Raw genomic sequence first — 17,826 nt, forward strand, 5'->3', positions numbered from 1 at the left:
AAATTTAAAGAAATTTTACGAAATAATAGCTATATTATTCAACCAATGCAAAATATAAATGTTATGGGTACATTTTTACAAAGATAGTACTGTATATAACCTTGACCTGGTATTTTGTCAAAAATATTCATCAGCAGAGTTGGCACAACTATTTATTTAATTTAAGTTTTGCAAAATTGCTTCTTTTAACTGAATTTACATTTTTATTTACTATATTTTTAACGGTGACAACTTTGTCAGGGTAAAGATTCAATTGGTGTTTTTTACCCCACCCAGGTGTAAGCTTGTATAGAGGTTATATAAAAAACTATTGAATCTAATTTAAAAATATCGATACATATTATAAAACATTTGAATAACGATTACCTTAAAATTATATTTAAGTCTAATCACTTGATGAAATCACTATACATCAGTGCATAACCAACTAAACAAAAAAATTTTTTTTTGTTATGAATTTTTAAACATTGCCGTTTTCTCCCAATAGAAACGTCGTAAAAATCAAGTTAACGGCTAGTTATACATTTTTTCCTTCTACTTTCAAATATTATTGGTAAACATTTCTTAACTTTACTTGTTTTTGAAACATCGGTGTTGGACTTTTTTACCCGCGGATCTTTAAGCCCCGCTCTACCCTATATAACAAACCCTACAGTCTGTGGTTACTCCAAATGCCAATTTTAAGACTCGAAGTATTTAGAGTCGGTTATTGAAATATTACAAAAAAATCTTATTTTTATGAAATCAGTAGTATAACTTGTCTTATAAGTATCCTATGTAGCAACTAATTTGAATCTAGCTCAAATAGCAGATCTGCTAATTATTTTTATAACTGACGAAACAGTCTATAATTAAAAAATCGTATCGAATTGTGGACCTAACCCATCCTCATAAAAGCAGTTCTTCAGTTTTTTTAAATGACTAACACATGAATTAAAGACGTTAATTACAATAAAGGAAAAAGAAACCATTTTTATGATATCAGGTTCATAACTTGTCTTATCAGTGTACTAAACTAATTTAAAGGTAACTCGGAGTACAAAGAAATATCCTATTTATTATTTTTATAATCTAAGAAACAGATTATAAAATAAAAAATCTATCGATTATAAAATAAAAAACTATTCTCAAATCTACTTAAAATCGTGCGAATAAAGAATGAAAAAGCGTTTAGGGTAGCACTAATACTGAATAACTAACACACACACATACACACACACACATATATATATATATAAAATATATATATATATATATATATATATATATATATATATACCAGAAATTTTATTTTGATAGCGAATTAATATATTTCTTGGAACATTTTAGTGTGAATTGCAATGGAAAACTTTTCACACTAAATTTCCTAGAAATAAAGCTCAAGTTAACTCTTGCACATCGCTCTTCGGCTAGAGAACTTTATATATATATATATATATATATATATATATATATAATTTAGTTATTTTATAGCAAATGCGTCCAAATAAAATATAATATTTATTTAAATTTGTACAGTTTCGAGAACTATGTTTTTCAACATTCAGCTAAAACGTATACAAAAATAGCATATTATAATAATACTATATAATCAAATTCTGTAAACCAATCAGAAAAAACACACTAACAATTAAAAAACGTTCGTTTTATTTTAAAAATTAAAATTTAATTGGATTAATTCAATTGTGCAGCGTGTTTTTTTCTTGGTTGGTGTAGAGAATTTGATTATTTAGAGATTTTATTATAAAGCACTTACTTTAGTAAACATTTTAGCCGAATTGATACGAATATCATAACGATCTGAATAAATCTAGACATATATATTTGAATTCTATGTACCTTATTTATTTTGTACGTAGTTGTGAAATTTAATAAAACTCTACTTCGATAATTCACTGATTTGTCACTAAGTTATATTGAAAGAATATATATACGAGGTCTGTTCAAAAAGTACCCGGAATTTTCGTTTTTTCGAAAAAATATTTATTTATTCGTCTACACTAATGTGGTCCCCTTCAAAGTAGTCCCCCCCAGATATAATACACTTATGCCAGCGTTTTTTCCAATTTTCGAAGCACCCTTGATATTCACTTTTTGATATGTCCTTGAGCACTCTCAGCGATTTTCTTCAATCGAGGAAAACCGCCGTCCTTTCATGGGTCTCTTCAACTTTGGGAATAGGAAAAAGTCACACGGAGCCATATCTGGTGAATTTTTGCACTTTGCAACACTTTATTTCATTTTTTACGCAAAATTTAATACAAATTCTTTGACTTTTCAATTCTTCCATTGTAAAAATCGCCGAGCTCAGAAAAACACGTCGAACCTTAGCGACTACCACAGACAAAGTAAACAGTGAATATAGCTGAAAATTTCATCATACTTTAGGGGCATGTATACCAACACAATAAAAAAAAAATTTGACAATCAGACACTCCAGACCCGCGAAATTTAATTATTAGTAATTCCGGGTACTTTTTGAACACACCTCGTATATATATATATATATATATATATATATATTATTTATTATTTACTATGCATGTTGTTTCGCGGACTTTACTTTTAGAAGTGAACAATTAGTCCTATCAAATTCTCTGTTACCCCTCTACCAGGGGTAGCAACCATCCCGTGTAAAGCTCAATGCCATGAAGATTGTCTCCTTCATGGCCAATATAATAAAACGAAAATATACGTCCGAACAATTTATTATTAAGTTTTATTGAAATGACCGTAAAAACTAAAATAACTGAATTAACTGAGTTTGCAATTTTCTATTGATTTCTTCCTTAATTGCATTGCACTGGAGAATAATATTTGATACTCGTATATCAAGATATATAGAGGGTCTTCTTTTCTATGTACTACTACCTAATAAGTAAAAGTTTTGCTCTGTATTTAGATATGCAAATATTCTATCCATTCTAAAAATATCCATTTAAAAATTACAATTTACTCAAAGTAAAGCACCGTTTTTTCTGCGGTAAATGTAATAACGATAATAAACAAAACTATTTTAATTTTATGAAAAAAATCAATAACATACAGTATAACAAATTGATTAAAGTAGTAATATTCTAAATTTTAATTTTACTCTTAGTTCATCTTATCAAATAATAGCCAACGTTTTTCGAACTGCAAACATCTAGATTGGTGAATTTATGCGAGTCCAAAGTTTCGATATATTCCTGCATGCACATGTCGTACAATGTATAAAACTGCGTAGGTGTCATATAGATGTCCCATCTAAAATTATTAGAATTCACCTTGGATACCGTATTTTATGGTATATCCCTCGCAGTCGTCGTTATTATATAAAAAATTACATCTCTTTATCATTAGAATTGATTATATTAGATATTAAGTCGTTTGCCAATATTTTTTTGATGGCTCTGGTTCAGTTTGCCAATTTCCGTTAATGTTTAACATAAATCGAAAACCTTTATATGTTTCAGTTTTTACGATTTGGCAGTTACTGCGAGCATTGGTCACTTTTATGAATTATAAATATTTTTGAAATATGGATAATGAGGATTGTTTATTTGATCGCCATCTGATATTTTTTCAATTTTGTTTTAATTAAAATTATCCTTCCCTTCTTTCAATTATTTGAATGCGATATTCATTATTTATTATTATTTCTCCGAAGGAAAATTTTCGCCAGAAAATCTGGTGCTAATTTTTGATGATTGTGTCCGTTTGGCGTTCGCTGCATGATGGAAAATCAAATCGAAATTTTTTTGTGATATTTTGCTTTTAAATTTTTGCAATGGTAAATGGGCATTATATGTTCATAAAAAGTTATGCGCTGTTTATGGTGGTTAAGTCTTAAAAAACGGCAATGCCAACATTGGTTTGTCAAATTTCGTTCTGTTGACTTTTCACTCAGAGATGAAAAACGCTCAGTTGAAAATGATCAAAAAGGAATTGTTTACCAATTGAATGATCAATTCTGATTAAACAATGCAGTTTCTAACAAATCTAAATCAAAATTCCATAATTGACATCACATATCTTTGGACATTCGGCAAAGATTATTGAAGCTTGGATGTTTTGCCAAATCCACCATACAATCCTGACCTTACACCATCTAATTACTTTTAGTTACAATAATGATTCAGTTTTTTGCTAATTAAAACCAGAAGTCTTATGAAAGTGGGATAATGATGCTGATTGAAAGATGATGAAAAGTTGTGATCAAAATGGACAATGCATTTCAGAATGGAGTTATTTAATTGCATGCACAAAATGTCTTTGATTTTGTAACAAAAATCCGCACTTACTTAGTTGCAATAGCAGTGATGATTTTTTTAAATATGTTTTCGGATTCGGCCAAAAATGCATTTACCAGCAATGTTTAAAACACTATCTATGTACATCTTCAATATGTACTTATATACATATACATGTAAATAAGTACATATAATATAATGACTTTGTAACTGACATGTAAAAGATGAGAGGAATTTCGTTTGTTGACACAAGAAGTATTAAGGGATATAAGTAACGACTCAACTATCCTTCTGAGGTCACAATCTTTTCAATGTATAGGATGGTAGGATTTGACATGTTAAAAGTATGGTTCAAGTTAAAAATCTGTTCTGAAAGCATAGTTTTGAATTGATTTGGGTTTCTAGAATTATATAGATGTTGATTAACGCTGTTATATATATATTGAAAACCGTCACCAATGTAACAATTATTGCAATCATTGCAGTCCAACCTGTAAACCGAATCAGTAACCCTATCCGCGGGAGTTTTTGATTTAAGAGATGAAAAAAGGCAACTAAACTTGTTGTCAAAATTAAAACCTAACGGAAAATATATGTATGTATGTATATATATATAATATATATATATATAATGGGTGTGTGTGAGAGTATGTGTGTATGTATGTCTATTATATGCATAGTGTATAGCACATGCAACATGCTCGTGTAACTATCAATTCATGTTTCAGCAAGTTAACATTGAGTTTCAAGTTTGCAAGAAAAAGCAATAAATTGTATATTTAATTTGTAGCCAAATCACTTAGTTGCGGTGCAAATTTCGCTCTGACGATTTACAATCGCTTTTAAGCGAAATGTGAGGCGTGCGTGTGTCGAGTAGTTTGAACAAGGTCGACTGTCTCGGGTTCACTGTTTTTCGGCAATGTTTATAGAATTGAAACTAACGAATATATATCACTATGATGCTAACGTATGATGCGATTTATATTTTTCAAGTCGTGATCCGTTGGGACTTGTGTGACTTTTCCGCCTCCGTGGGCGCGGACTTGTCAAACAGTCGCAGACGCGCGGACGCCCTACACATGGCGGAAGTAAAACGATTCTACGGGATAAAATATTATTTATTAATGATTTTGCGTTTAGAATTGAATTAAAGCATAATAAATTTTGACTTAGTAAAGTAGTACATTTGGCCACTTACAATTTTTTTTTTTGTTTTGTAACCACAGTTTTTCAAGTCTGCTCTTCAGTCTTTATTAATTTTTCTTTATTCCCTTCCCTATTTTTCAAGTTTGTTTTCCAGTTTTTATCAATATCCCTTTATTTTCTTTCTTATTATTTAAGCACAGTTTTTCAAGTATGTTTTCAAGCCTCTATAAATTTCTTTTTATTCCCTTTCTTATTATTCAAGCACAGTTTTTCAAGTATGCTTTCAAGACTTTATCAATTTCTCTTTATTCTCTTTCTTATTCTTTAAGCACAGTTTTTCAAGTCTGCTTTCAAGTCTTTATCAATTTCTCTTTATTCCCTTTCTTATTCTTTAAGCACAGTTTTTCAAGTCTGCTTTCCAGTCTTTATCAATTTCTCTTTATTCTCTTTCTTATATTTTAAGCATCATTTTTCAAGTCTGCTTTCAAGTCTTTATCAATTTCTTTTTATTTTCTTTCTTATTCTTCAAGTACAGTTTTTCAAGCCTTTATCATTTATCTTCATTTCCTTTCTTATTTTTCAAGCATTATTTTTCAAGTCTGCTTTTCATTATATCTTTTTCAATTTATCCTTAGTCTCTTTCTTATTATTTGAGCATTGTTTTTCAAGTCTTTAAATTTATTTTTCTTCTCATTTTTAAGCATCATTTTTTAAGTCTGCTTTCAATTATATCTTTATCAATCTTTATTCTTATTATTATTCTTTAATCACAGTTTTTCAAGTTTACTTTCAAGAATTTATCAATTTGTTCAAGTCTATATTAATTTTTATATTCCTATACAGTATGTGACCAGGATTCGATCTGAGTGTCTCTGTATCTACCACAAATATAATAGATTAATTCAATCGAACTTATGTAATGAAAGAGAGCAATTCGTGGTCTAGTAGTAAGAACATGGACAAGCAATCACGAGCTGTGGTTTTGATCCCAACCTAGGCCAGTCTGATATCAGATTTTCACTTAAGATTATAGATCTTAAATATGGTTTCGAATTAAAGTAGCATTTTGAGGGAATTGCTGCATAATAATAAACAGTCAAAAATACTTCTAACACAAACACATAGTATAAAATATATCACAACGAGGAAAGGGCAATTAGTGGGTTTCATAGGATGAAGATTACAAAACCAATTGTTAAATGTCTTCATTATATAGACAGGTCGCAATTCAAAAAAGTATTAAAAATCTTGTTGGTAGCTTGTACATTAATTTGGTCCTTGAAATAAAAATTACGTTAAAGATACTCAATTGATTTGTTTTTATTTACTCACTTAATTAGTTGAATTATTTTTGTATGTTGATATAAATAATGTATGATGAAACTGCATTCAATTAAGGTATAACTTAATCGAAAATTATATTAAAAGGTTATAAATTAATTGAACAAAATCATAACCCAAAAGTTCAATTTTCTATTTTCTGCCTAAAAATTATATAAAAAAATCTTAAAACCGGAAATGTTGATACAGAAAATTTTATAAAAATACTATAATTATTGATTGTAAAATCACTTCTATTAAAAGATTCTAGCTTTAATGTGAATCCTTGATGATAAAAATTATTTTTAAATTTCACTAGAGACTTCGTGTCCTTGATCTCGGATTTATGTTTTTCTTATGAAATATATATATACATGTATATACGTCCATGCGTTTCGTGGGTGTGCTTTATGTTTTGTAATACATATATTATAAACCAGAATACATTAGTCATACATATTGTGAATTATAAATGTTGAACTTTTGTGCTTTGAATGCAATGATTCTAGTAGCTATTTTAGTAGTGTAATCACTATACTCCATCGTATACTATTGGTAAAGAATAACGTAAACTATATTACGAGCTATTTCAGATATATGTATTAATAACTGAGAAACTCTTCTTGTTAAAGCAACAATTTTCAAAATTTCATTGCTTGAAAACAAACTTCGAATGTGGCAGGATATACAAAATATTTTTTCACTTTTCCATAAAATTTTTGATTTGTAGCAATATAACATTTCTCATCTTTTTATTACATATCATAGTGATATACTATATCCCCATATCATGGATTATTGTATCTACTTTTGGTGAGCAAATTTTAAGTAGTTTTTACTTTTCGCTTTATTTCTAAAACTTTATTATAGCTTTAAAGCTTTTGGTCTGTTATTTATACTCATATTTATTATCAAACTTTCCATCTTTCTGATACTGAAATTTGTTATCATCAGTGGTATCTTCATTATAAATATAACACACATCAATAGATAGTATTACTAAGCCATATTTCTTCTGTTCAATAAAAATTTATAAAACAAAACAACTCTAAAAATCAAAACAGCAAGTACTATGTATAGAGAGTTTTATGTTTCTACAGTTCGAAATAATAAATATAATGTTGGATAAACAACGGAAGCTTTTGTTTCCAAACTTATTACCAAAAAATGTATACAATTTGATAATGCAAAACTATAGAGTTCGATGATGAAATATTGACAAAGATAAATAAAATTTGTTTAAAAGTTTATTGTATCGTGCTATATAACAATTGAACAATAGTGCTCAAACATAGAAGGGTATGTGACGTCACATGTCTGAGCGAACTTTGCCGACGACAATTGTGGACTCTCCCGATTGATCAAATGTCATATGTCATATGTTCCGTGCCTAACATAGGCCTTATAATATATAAACCAATTTTAACAGGTGGATTCGATTTTATGTTCATTTTTTGCACAGGGAAAATATTATTAATATCATTTCTTACAAAATTATCAGCCATCAAAATTGCCATTATATTATTACAATAAAGCTATCACAGATAATATTTGAATTAAATTAACTATTATGATAAATATTATTAATATCATTTCTTACAAAATTATCAGCCATCACAATTATATTATTAAAATAAAACATATGACATTTGACATTTGATCAATCGAGAGAGTCCGCGATTGTCGTCGGCAATGTTTGCTCAGGCATGTGACGTCACATATCCTTCTATGTTTGAGCACTTATTTTGCTCCATATAATATAAGGTCTATGGTTTTGATGCATTTAAATTAGTCCTTTAAAAAGTATGATTTTTGAAGTCTAAAATTTTCCTTTTAAATTTTTTGCATTAGTAATTTACTTTTTTATATTATTAACAGCAATCAGAAAATAATAGTCCTATAAGCTTGTTGTGATCGCATCTTAATGACGTGGTTTTATAGATGGTAATTCAACAGTTGGCCAATCTCTTTTTGTTGAATTTATTCTTAGAATAAGTGTAATAGCAATGGCTTTTTATTGGAATGAGGGGTAAGGGCTATTTTCACTTTCACTTGAAAATATTGTGATCTCTATATTTTCAAGTAGAAACCGATGTCACTACTGCTTGATATCAGGTATGTGATGGGTATTAAATCTGAAACTTTCTGGTTGGAAAGCCAAACTTCTAACCACTAATCTACGAGAAAGCCCTAGTTTTTAGTAATTTGCCTGAATAAATTCTTTTTCTGATACTCTGTTCAAACCTTATAAAAACCATTTATCTACTTTCTCAGTTACCAAATAAATATTTGCATTTGTATTGAAATTTACGTATTTACAACAAACTTCATAAGATTATCCTCCAACATCATTACGAGTGCACCAAGTCATCGTAAAATTCGTTATTTCCTGAATGGGTCAACAACCGAGTTCTTATTTTAAGCCTTCAATTTGCCCGTTTTTCTCTTACCTCATGGTTTTGCTACGATTTCATGAAATAATCATTAATTACAATATGTAATTTATAGATGCACCTGAATAACTAATACTCTAGATATCATTTGACAAAACATATTAGAAGCAGTATAACGAGATTAGTATCTGACCTACTACCGAAGTCTAATAATAATGCCGCGATGAGCGTTTGGCTCAATGCCAATTCGACAAAAAAATATACCATACATTGAATACGAACTGATCTCGTAAAACTGTTCCTGATGTTTTGTTTTAACAAAATATACAGGGCTGTCCTGATGGCTTTACGATTAGAGTCACTTTGGGTAATTGATGGTGCTTGTTAACTAGGACAACGCGAAGACCACTGAGGAAGATTGAGAGGATTATCAATATAGTAAATATTTATAGAGATACTTCAAATTCCAAATTATTTTCTCTTCAGTAATCTTCAGTATATTAGTGGGTAGAGTTTTGTGATTTCAATAAGAAGTCCCAGGTTAGATAGCCGACTCGGACAGCCTGATGTAAAGTAGTAGTGACATCGGTTGTTGCTTGGAAATAGATTGCAATATGTTTCCAAGAGAAAATAGCCCTCATCTGTAATTGCTGCATCAATAAACTTGCCAGTATTCAAAAATTGTAAGAATCAGTTCACATAGAATAGAAACGACTAGATGGGTTGTACAAATAATAAATTTCGACTGATTAAATTTTGTTTGCAGTTAAAAATGTAGACAAAATTTTTTTCATTCATGGGCATATTTATCGCAATCTCCACCACCAAAAGGCGTGTTTTGGAAAGTCTCTTGTTAGCCAAAATACATAGAATTTGAAAAATTTATACTATGACCTTAAAACTGGTTTTCTAGAAGTTGTGTCAAGTTTTAGCACTGGTGTACTCAAAAGTATTGAATAGTTTACATTAGTATTTTTTTGTTTGTTGTTGAACCAAGCAATCAGTACTTTAGAGATATATGAGCTATTCTTATGATACTTTTTACCTAGGGCTTTTTTAGAATGCAACCATTTTTTGCTATTTTTTTCCTAAATATCTGGTTCTATTCCATTATAAAACATCAGCAAATTTTTGGTAATACTTAGAATGTCTGTTTGATATATTTTTCATGACAATTTTACTAAAAGTGATGATATATTTAAATAATTATTTACTAGAATAAGATATTTGAGGGGACCAATTAAAAAGTACAGCAAAGTACGAATTCTACTTTTTAATAAAAAAAACATATCAATTTTCAAAATGTATTAATTATTTGCCTAAGTTTGAATATATGATAAAATTTTTGTGGATGACTTTTCGCATTTCAATCAGCATTGTTGCAATTTTGAAAAAATCTTCATTTTAATAATAAAACTTTGAGAATAAATATATCAATAAATAAATAACAACTCGTTTGAAAAACGTACGAAATTTTATAAATAAACCTTAGAAACTGGGTTGGGGTGCTCTGTTATTGCATTTTTTGGTAATTATAAATACAATCCAAAATAATCGAATATTTATAAAAAAGTCTTTATAAGATCACATTCTACGTGGTTCAAGTAAAAGAATACTAGCCTCATTACTTGGGTATAAAATAGCATATAGTATACTACATGGTAATGTCTAAAAATAAACTTGGTATTTTAGTATATTTATAAACAAGTATATATATACATATACATATATACATATACATATGTGTATACATAAATTTGTTGTAATACTATATAAACACAATATTAATGGACCGATTCTGCCACAGAACAGACCAATGTTATGACAAGGCTATGTTATAAAGAACTCTCCATACTAAATATTGACAAAAACCATGTGGTTGCCGTGTAGTCAGGCATTTTTCTCAGGTTGTCAGAGAGAAAACTCAACCTAGAAATCGCACAAATGTCAAAAAACTATTTTAGATAACAGGGTCTTTCTGACCCAGCTTCATAACATACAAGTGACGTTATGAAGTTATATGTAAAACAAATACATGACATTTTGACAGTATTCAGTATGATTCAATAGCATAATATATGAAAGTTGGAGGGTAACATGGCCTCGCCATAATGGTCATAAGTGTATCAATTAAAAAAGAAAACGATAGACATGAAGTCAACTCACGCCCTAGATGTTCCACATTACTGATGGTAAGATACTCACAGGTGTCTTACATATGGTATTTATTTTTATATTTGCATAATAATTTGTAAAAAAAGCATTATAATCCTAAGATGTTTTCAAACAACGATATATCAAGTTTACACCAACGTCACATTATAAGTTTATATATTTTCAATCAATGATTGATCATTTTCAACACGCGCTGAAGGAAAAAAGAGAAAAATAACATAATGACCGTGAAAAATAATAAAAAATTACACTAATACAGTAATAATCAATGTAAGATTGACATATTGGAACAAAAGCGTCGGTTGTCTAGTAGAATTTGTTCTGTTTCTAAATCGTGTGCTCGTTTATTTCAAGAAATTGGCAGCGCGCGCTGTGCGCTCCCCCATGGCCAAACGATGGGTCATCGGCCACCGCTCTTGCGGAAAACTTTCCCAAAAATTATAATAATCGATTTTGATTATTTTTTTATATTTTCATATATTTTTAATTAAAAATCTTACGATAAAACCACACGCTGGCCACCAAAATTACCGTATACCTTTTAGGCAGGTTGTAGTCTGGAAATAGAAAACATTTCTCTGTGCAGAGGTTACACTTTGCAATCCCTTCAAAAAAAGATTCAAAATACCAAAAAAAGCAAAAATTTTTTTTTCAAAAATATTATTAATTAATATTAATTTTGCTTCCTTATTTTCTAACTAAAATCATGTTCTTGAGAGATGTTCTGAAGATGAATAGTACATAGTCTCAAAATTTTAATTTTTTTTTTGCTATTTTGGATTCTTTGTTCTAAGCAAAACACAATTATACAATACAGAGCATGAACAGAGTTTTAAGGTCTGCGGTTAAAAAGGTGCACCATCAATATCTTAAAAATAAGAAAAGTTGGGCATTTTTTAACAGCAATATTTGTCGAGGGGTAAAAGTAAACAGCAAGTAGAGGGTAAAAGATGTATAACCAGCCATAACCCTGATTCTTAAGTTCACGCTATCGGAAGATAAACGGCAATATTTGAAAATCCATAACAAAAGTATTTTCATCCGTTGTTAGTTTTTTCGGTTGTGAGCACTGTTGTTTAGTTTACGAAACCCTAATATAATTTTTAAGTATACGTTATTTAATTGTTTTATAAGATATATTGTTAATTTTAAGTTAGATTCAACAGCTTATTTTATATAACCTCTATGAAAGCTCACATCTTGGTGAGGTAAAAAGGACCAACTGAACCTTTACCGAGACATAGGTTTAAAAAATAAAAAATAGCAAACAAAAAAATAAATTAAGTTAATTAAAAAAAATTACATGAGATAAATTAAATAAATAGTTTTTCCAACTCTGCTGATGAATATTTCTGACGAAATACCAGATTAAGGTTATTTATAGTGTTATCTCTTTGAAAAATGCACCCTCGAATTTATATTTTGCATTGTTTGAATAATGTAGCTATTAATTTGTAAAATCACTTCAAAATTAAAATTGCATTGCACCTGTCTGCCCCCTGTCCGCCCCAAGTTACACCGCTTGTTGTGTAAAAAGAGCCAGGTTTATATATATATATATATATATATATATATATAATTTTTGAAAAACAGCAAAATATCACATTTCTACAAATATGAAGTAGCTGGGATTTTTACGATCTATATTATAGATCACAGAAGTGAAATAAAAATCCATAAATATTTATGTAAACGTATTAAGCCTTTCGACACCTTTATGTGTATATTAGTGTAGATAAACATATATATTTATATTTTCTCGAAAAACCAAGATGAATGTTTATTATTATATTCTTATTAATTTTAACTTTATGTGCACTTTAGTTTTCATCAGAAGTTATCTGTATGTAGTTTGTAGTTTTATTTCTTCTAATTTGTAAACGATAGTAAATAATAAAAAATATATACTTTAGTCAACGACTCTGACTATATATGCATCTATAAGCAGCCCCCCCCCCCCAGCATTCTAGTATACTGTAAATTAATAGTGATAAACATGTGTATTTCAATCGCAACAATAAATTATTTTTAATTTGATAATTTTTTAATATTAATATTCAAAAATTAAATTATTCTAATTTGTTTATTACTATTCTAGCAATGAAACTGGAAGTAATGGTGCTGCAGGGCCGCCGCCTCCGCCACCAATGGTTACAAGTGTACCTGCAAAGAGACTACCTTCAGAGGTAAGAAATTACTTCAATTATATTTATTTATTCATATAAGGTTGTCAAATATCTCCCTTCCGCCTTTTTGTATTATAAACCAAGAGCAAAAAAGCGGAAGGGAGATATTTGACAACCCTATATGATATCGTTAGAATATTACAAAATTGAAACTACATTAATATTGGTAAAAGCGCCCTCACATCTAGCATTAAATTTTATTACATATTTGCCAATATTATTCAAATAAAAATGTTCATTTTAATAATAAATAAATAACTATTTTAATAAAATCATTATGATTTTTTCTACGACTATAGTATATTAGTTTCGGGTTTCATTATAGTCACGATTTGGATGCCTTTAATAAAAATAAAAATAAATAGGCTTGGAGAAAATAATTTTATTTTCGAAGAATATTTTCATACGTCTATTTTAGTTCCGTGTCGCGTATTGCAACATCTAAATTTTGCTCCGTTGCGACGTGTTAAGTGAATTCTTTTTAATAATAGAATCTGTGAATGCATCCAAACGTCATCGTAACGCAACGCGATCACCACTCGCCGACTACTTGTAAACAGAGCAATCGCGCAATTATGAATCATCAACAATCCGTACTTTCGACGAATTGTTTTGGATTCTCTTATGATAATCATGGCATCAACGCATTATTGTTTATCCGAATGTCTTTACTCCAACCACATAGATTTCTTAATTTTTGGAAGAACCATACTTTTTATCCTTAACGAATTACTTTAATGCTCAATTCAGATTCCAGAAAGATCTAATGAACCGCCTCTATGTGTACAAAATGCAATGCTGACAAAAGACAAGAAGCCTTTCACCTACACTCCGGGTGGTATCGATTTGTCGCAAATTCGATCGCCTCGAATGGCACGACGGATAGTGCGAAACGCTCAAAGCGAAGGAGTGACCGAAACTCCAAAACCGTCGCCGTTGGCCGCCCATAGCAGCGAGCCCTTGCCGCCATCGGCACTGGCGGCAATGCAGCCTCAAATGCCAATTCAAGTTTTTCCATCCAATCCTCCTGCACCAAGACCAAAAGCTCCATCAAAAGCTCCACCACCTCCACCAATTTTGATGAGACCGTCACGTCTTCAAAAACAGCAGTCACCAGGACCGCAAGATTCGTCTGAAAATCCAGCGATAAGTACTTCGCAATCACCGGTTTATAGCCCGCAATCAGGCCTGTTACACCACAAACTTCTAACAGTCCAGGAACTACTCCAACGCAGCTTACACCGAAACCTCAAGTTGCTTCTAAACCTGCAATGGTGGTTAGACCTCCACCTATACTTCCGCCGGCTCGTAGTGCTCAGCGGACTTCAGAACAGACTCCGCGTTGGAGTCCTCCAATTGATCAGAATGTAGGTTCTCTGGTAATACCAGCCGTGCAGCAAATGCCCAAATTACAATCTCCTCCTATTCCGTGGATGCATCAAGGATCAAGAAGTGCGCAACAAGATGTTGCTCCTCCATGGGTCAATCGTGAGGAAAATGACGATGCTAATGTGCGGCCAAGCTCCACGCATATTGTACCGATGCAGGTATTTATTTTATAAATAAAGTTTTTGCATTTACTAAATTAATTTAATACCTCAATAGCTAGATAATATTGATTTCATATTTTATCTTATATGAAATAATTGTTAAAAGGTTGAAGGAAGAGATAATTCACAACCGACGACTCCACAAACACCTGGAGCTAACAAACCAGGAGTTCGAGTGGTTCCAATTAAAATTGAAAGATCTGATAGAAATACTCCACCGAAACAAAGAACACCTGAGTACGAATATTTATAAATAGGTTTCCTATATTGTAAAAATAATATGAGCATACTAAGCGATATTATATTATTGATTACAGAGTGACTAATCAGACGCCAGTTGGTTGGGGAAAAAATAATTCGGGTACGCCTACACAATCTCGCGCTTTTAGATTTCTACAACAGACTACTGAAGGTTACGATGATATTAAACCCAAAACCGTGGTTGTACCAATCGAGTATGAGCAGCCTCCATCTGAGCAAATGCGCAAATTACAATGGCAGAAGATGACAAACTGCTTATGGATCAATTTAAAGCGCATGGTGAGATAAAAGATATTATTTCATATTAATTTATCAAAATTAATTGGCTTATAAAAATTTATTTACTGCTTCAGAATAGAGTAAATGAAGTATGAGTTGTTAATTTTAAAAAAATGTAATAAAATGAGATATAGGTGAAACTTCTTAAAAAATTCTGGTGTCTGAGATTCTGCAAGGCAGATATGGCCAATTGAAAAAGTTGTTTTAGTAATGAATACTGCACATTGTTCATCTCTTTATATAGTGTTTTCTTATACACCCTGACTATTGTTTAATATGTCTATTCTGACATTTGCCAACGGCATTGCCTACCTTGATGTTTTCTCATGTTATCTCAATGAGTTTTCAAAATTCTGTTTTCTTTTCTTGTTCTAAGGAGTTTCACATCATAAAGTACACGTTATGAAATAATGTGAAAAATTATTAAAAACAATAGTAGGTATCATAACATAATCTATTGAAATAAAATCTTCCACTGCATAGTCGATGAGGAACAGTACTTGCATACTGAAGAAGAGCCCAGATTTCGAGGCGCCGCTATTCCATCGAAAGCATTCAGAGTTTTGCAGTGCATGACGGGCACCCAAGCAGATGCTTGTCAGGATGAAGGTTTACAAACTGTTATTGAAGTTTATATTGTTTATGTTCTTTTGATAATGGCAATAAGAGCATGTTTCCGTATTGATTGTCACATCACACCCTCCGTGTAAGGAGTTGGAAAATTTAAATATGTGATTGTTATGAACATATGTTTCGGAATGAGACTCCTTTTTTATGACGGAGGATTTGCATTAAATGTTATTAATCATTCTTATTACACGTACTGTATAGCTTTGCATTTTTCAGGACCTAAAGGGCAGACACGTCCTGTTAAGCCACCAAAACCACAAGGAGGTTAGTTTAATAAATAAAAAACTTCTTATGCGTATGTATACTGACAGTTTGAATAATAAACAGCTATTTTTATTTTGTTGGAAATCAAATCTAAGTTTATCAAATAAACTTATAAAATGTTATTCTATTAACTGACATAATTTTTTAGTGGATCCGACTTCGCCAAAGCCCTACATACCACCGAGCGAACAGAAGGTACTAGAACCTAGAAAATATACTGGATGCAACATACCTGGACGCTCATTTAAAATTTTGCAAGCCATTACTGAGCCCGAAAACTACGGTTGGTATAATCTTTACATATTAAGTATCAAAATTATTTTAATGAATAATATTTCTCAAAAATTTTACAAAAACAATTTGTCGATCGCCAATGTGATTCGACTTACTTTCGGATTGGCCATAAATAATAAAAGATTGATTCTTAATTATTTATTATATATGATATCTTTCATCTTCTCAAGTTTATCATAAACATTGTTGAATGTTAATATCATATAGAATGTTTTTCATTATTTGTATTGTTTACCTTATACTGCATTTGAATGCTAAGACGTTTATTCAGTTGAATAATTTTCACGTGTTAATATTCGTTTCATTGTCATGTCATAGTCAATTGGGTCAATTTGTTTAATTCATGTATAAAATCGACATTATTTATTATCTAATATAATTATTTTTATTAAAATCGTATTCAGATTCATGATATTGTATATGATTGTGCGGATGTTGTGTGACTTTTTGTCATTGTTTTCTAAGCTAGCTGTGGCTAACTGGTTATGGATACGGATGAGTGAAAAGTTGCACAACACAATTAAATAGTTTAAAGTGAAATACACTATTTGGCAAATCGACCCTTGCATCTTTGACATATTTTGAAATCACTCGGATTGACTGTGATCACAGTGTGGCCATTTGATGCAACCAATATTGAAACGGTTATGGGGATTGCTTTTAACGGTTAACGATCATTAACCATGGTGCGTTATGATTAACTACATGTGATCCTATGCGAGGCGATGCTAAACTTCAGAATAAAAACAATAGACGCGCGCACGACTCCAGCGATTTTACTTACAATTAGTCGAAGTTTCTCATCGCGATCGCCGACTTGGCTTTGTGTTTCTTTTTATCGCTTAACATAATGAATTTATTTTTATATACAAATTCTCTACAAGTATCTATATATTAAATGTATATTGTAGTATTAAAACAGTATAAAATTGATTTGTCTAACATTTTAAGAGGGTATTGTTGTCGTTTTGATCTGTTATAGCCGAAGGAACGCTTCCAGATGGTTGCGAGCCGTCTGTGTACGGCGGCCAACCCTGGGAAAATTATGATCCATGTTGGTCTCAAGATCCATATTGGGGTTATTACTATGCAAACC

At 30.6% G+C, this 17,826-nt stretch overlaps 2 protein-coding genes across 2 annotated transcripts in view; both read left to right on the forward strand.

The window, feature by feature from the left end:
- The window catches only part of LOC113376245 (proline-rich receptor-like protein kinase PERK9), a 30,110-nt gene extending 14,855 nt beyond the window's left edge, over window positions 1-15,255 (forward strand). Inside the window, exons 2-5 of the mRNA XM_026616152.1 lie at window positions 13,365-13,452; window positions 14,203-14,619; window positions 14,688-14,999; window positions 15,109-15,255. Of these exons, the coding sequence (XP_026471937.1) occupies window positions 13,365-13,452; window positions 14,203-14,619; window positions 14,688-14,999; window positions 15,109-15,255 (964 nt within the window). The remainder of the gene's footprint in view (window positions 1-13,364; window positions 13,453-14,202; window positions 14,620-14,687; window positions 15,000-15,108) is intronic.
- Window positions 15,256-15,503: 248 nt separating this feature from the next.
- Window positions 15,504-16,719, forward strand: LOC113378067 (the record flags this gene model as incomplete). The annotated part of the gene is given in 4 exon segments (XM_026618577.1): window positions 15,504-15,542; window positions 16,026-16,151; window positions 16,389-16,436; window positions 16,585-16,719. Coding segments are annotated over 4 exon segments (331 nt in total), but the record flags the coding sequence as incomplete, so codon positions are not given.
- Between the last annotated feature and the right edge of the window lie 1,107 nt (window positions 16,720-17,826).

Source organism: Ctenocephalides felis, unplaced genomic scaffold (genome assembly GCF_003426905.1).
Source record: "Ctenocephalides felis isolate EL2017-DRISC unplaced genomic scaffold, ASM342690v1 CF-g0.4_SCAFFOLD_01886, whole genome shotgun sequence".
Classification (NCBI taxonomy): domain Eukaryota; kingdom Metazoa; phylum Arthropoda; class Insecta; order Siphonaptera; family Pulicidae; genus Ctenocephalides; species Ctenocephalides felis.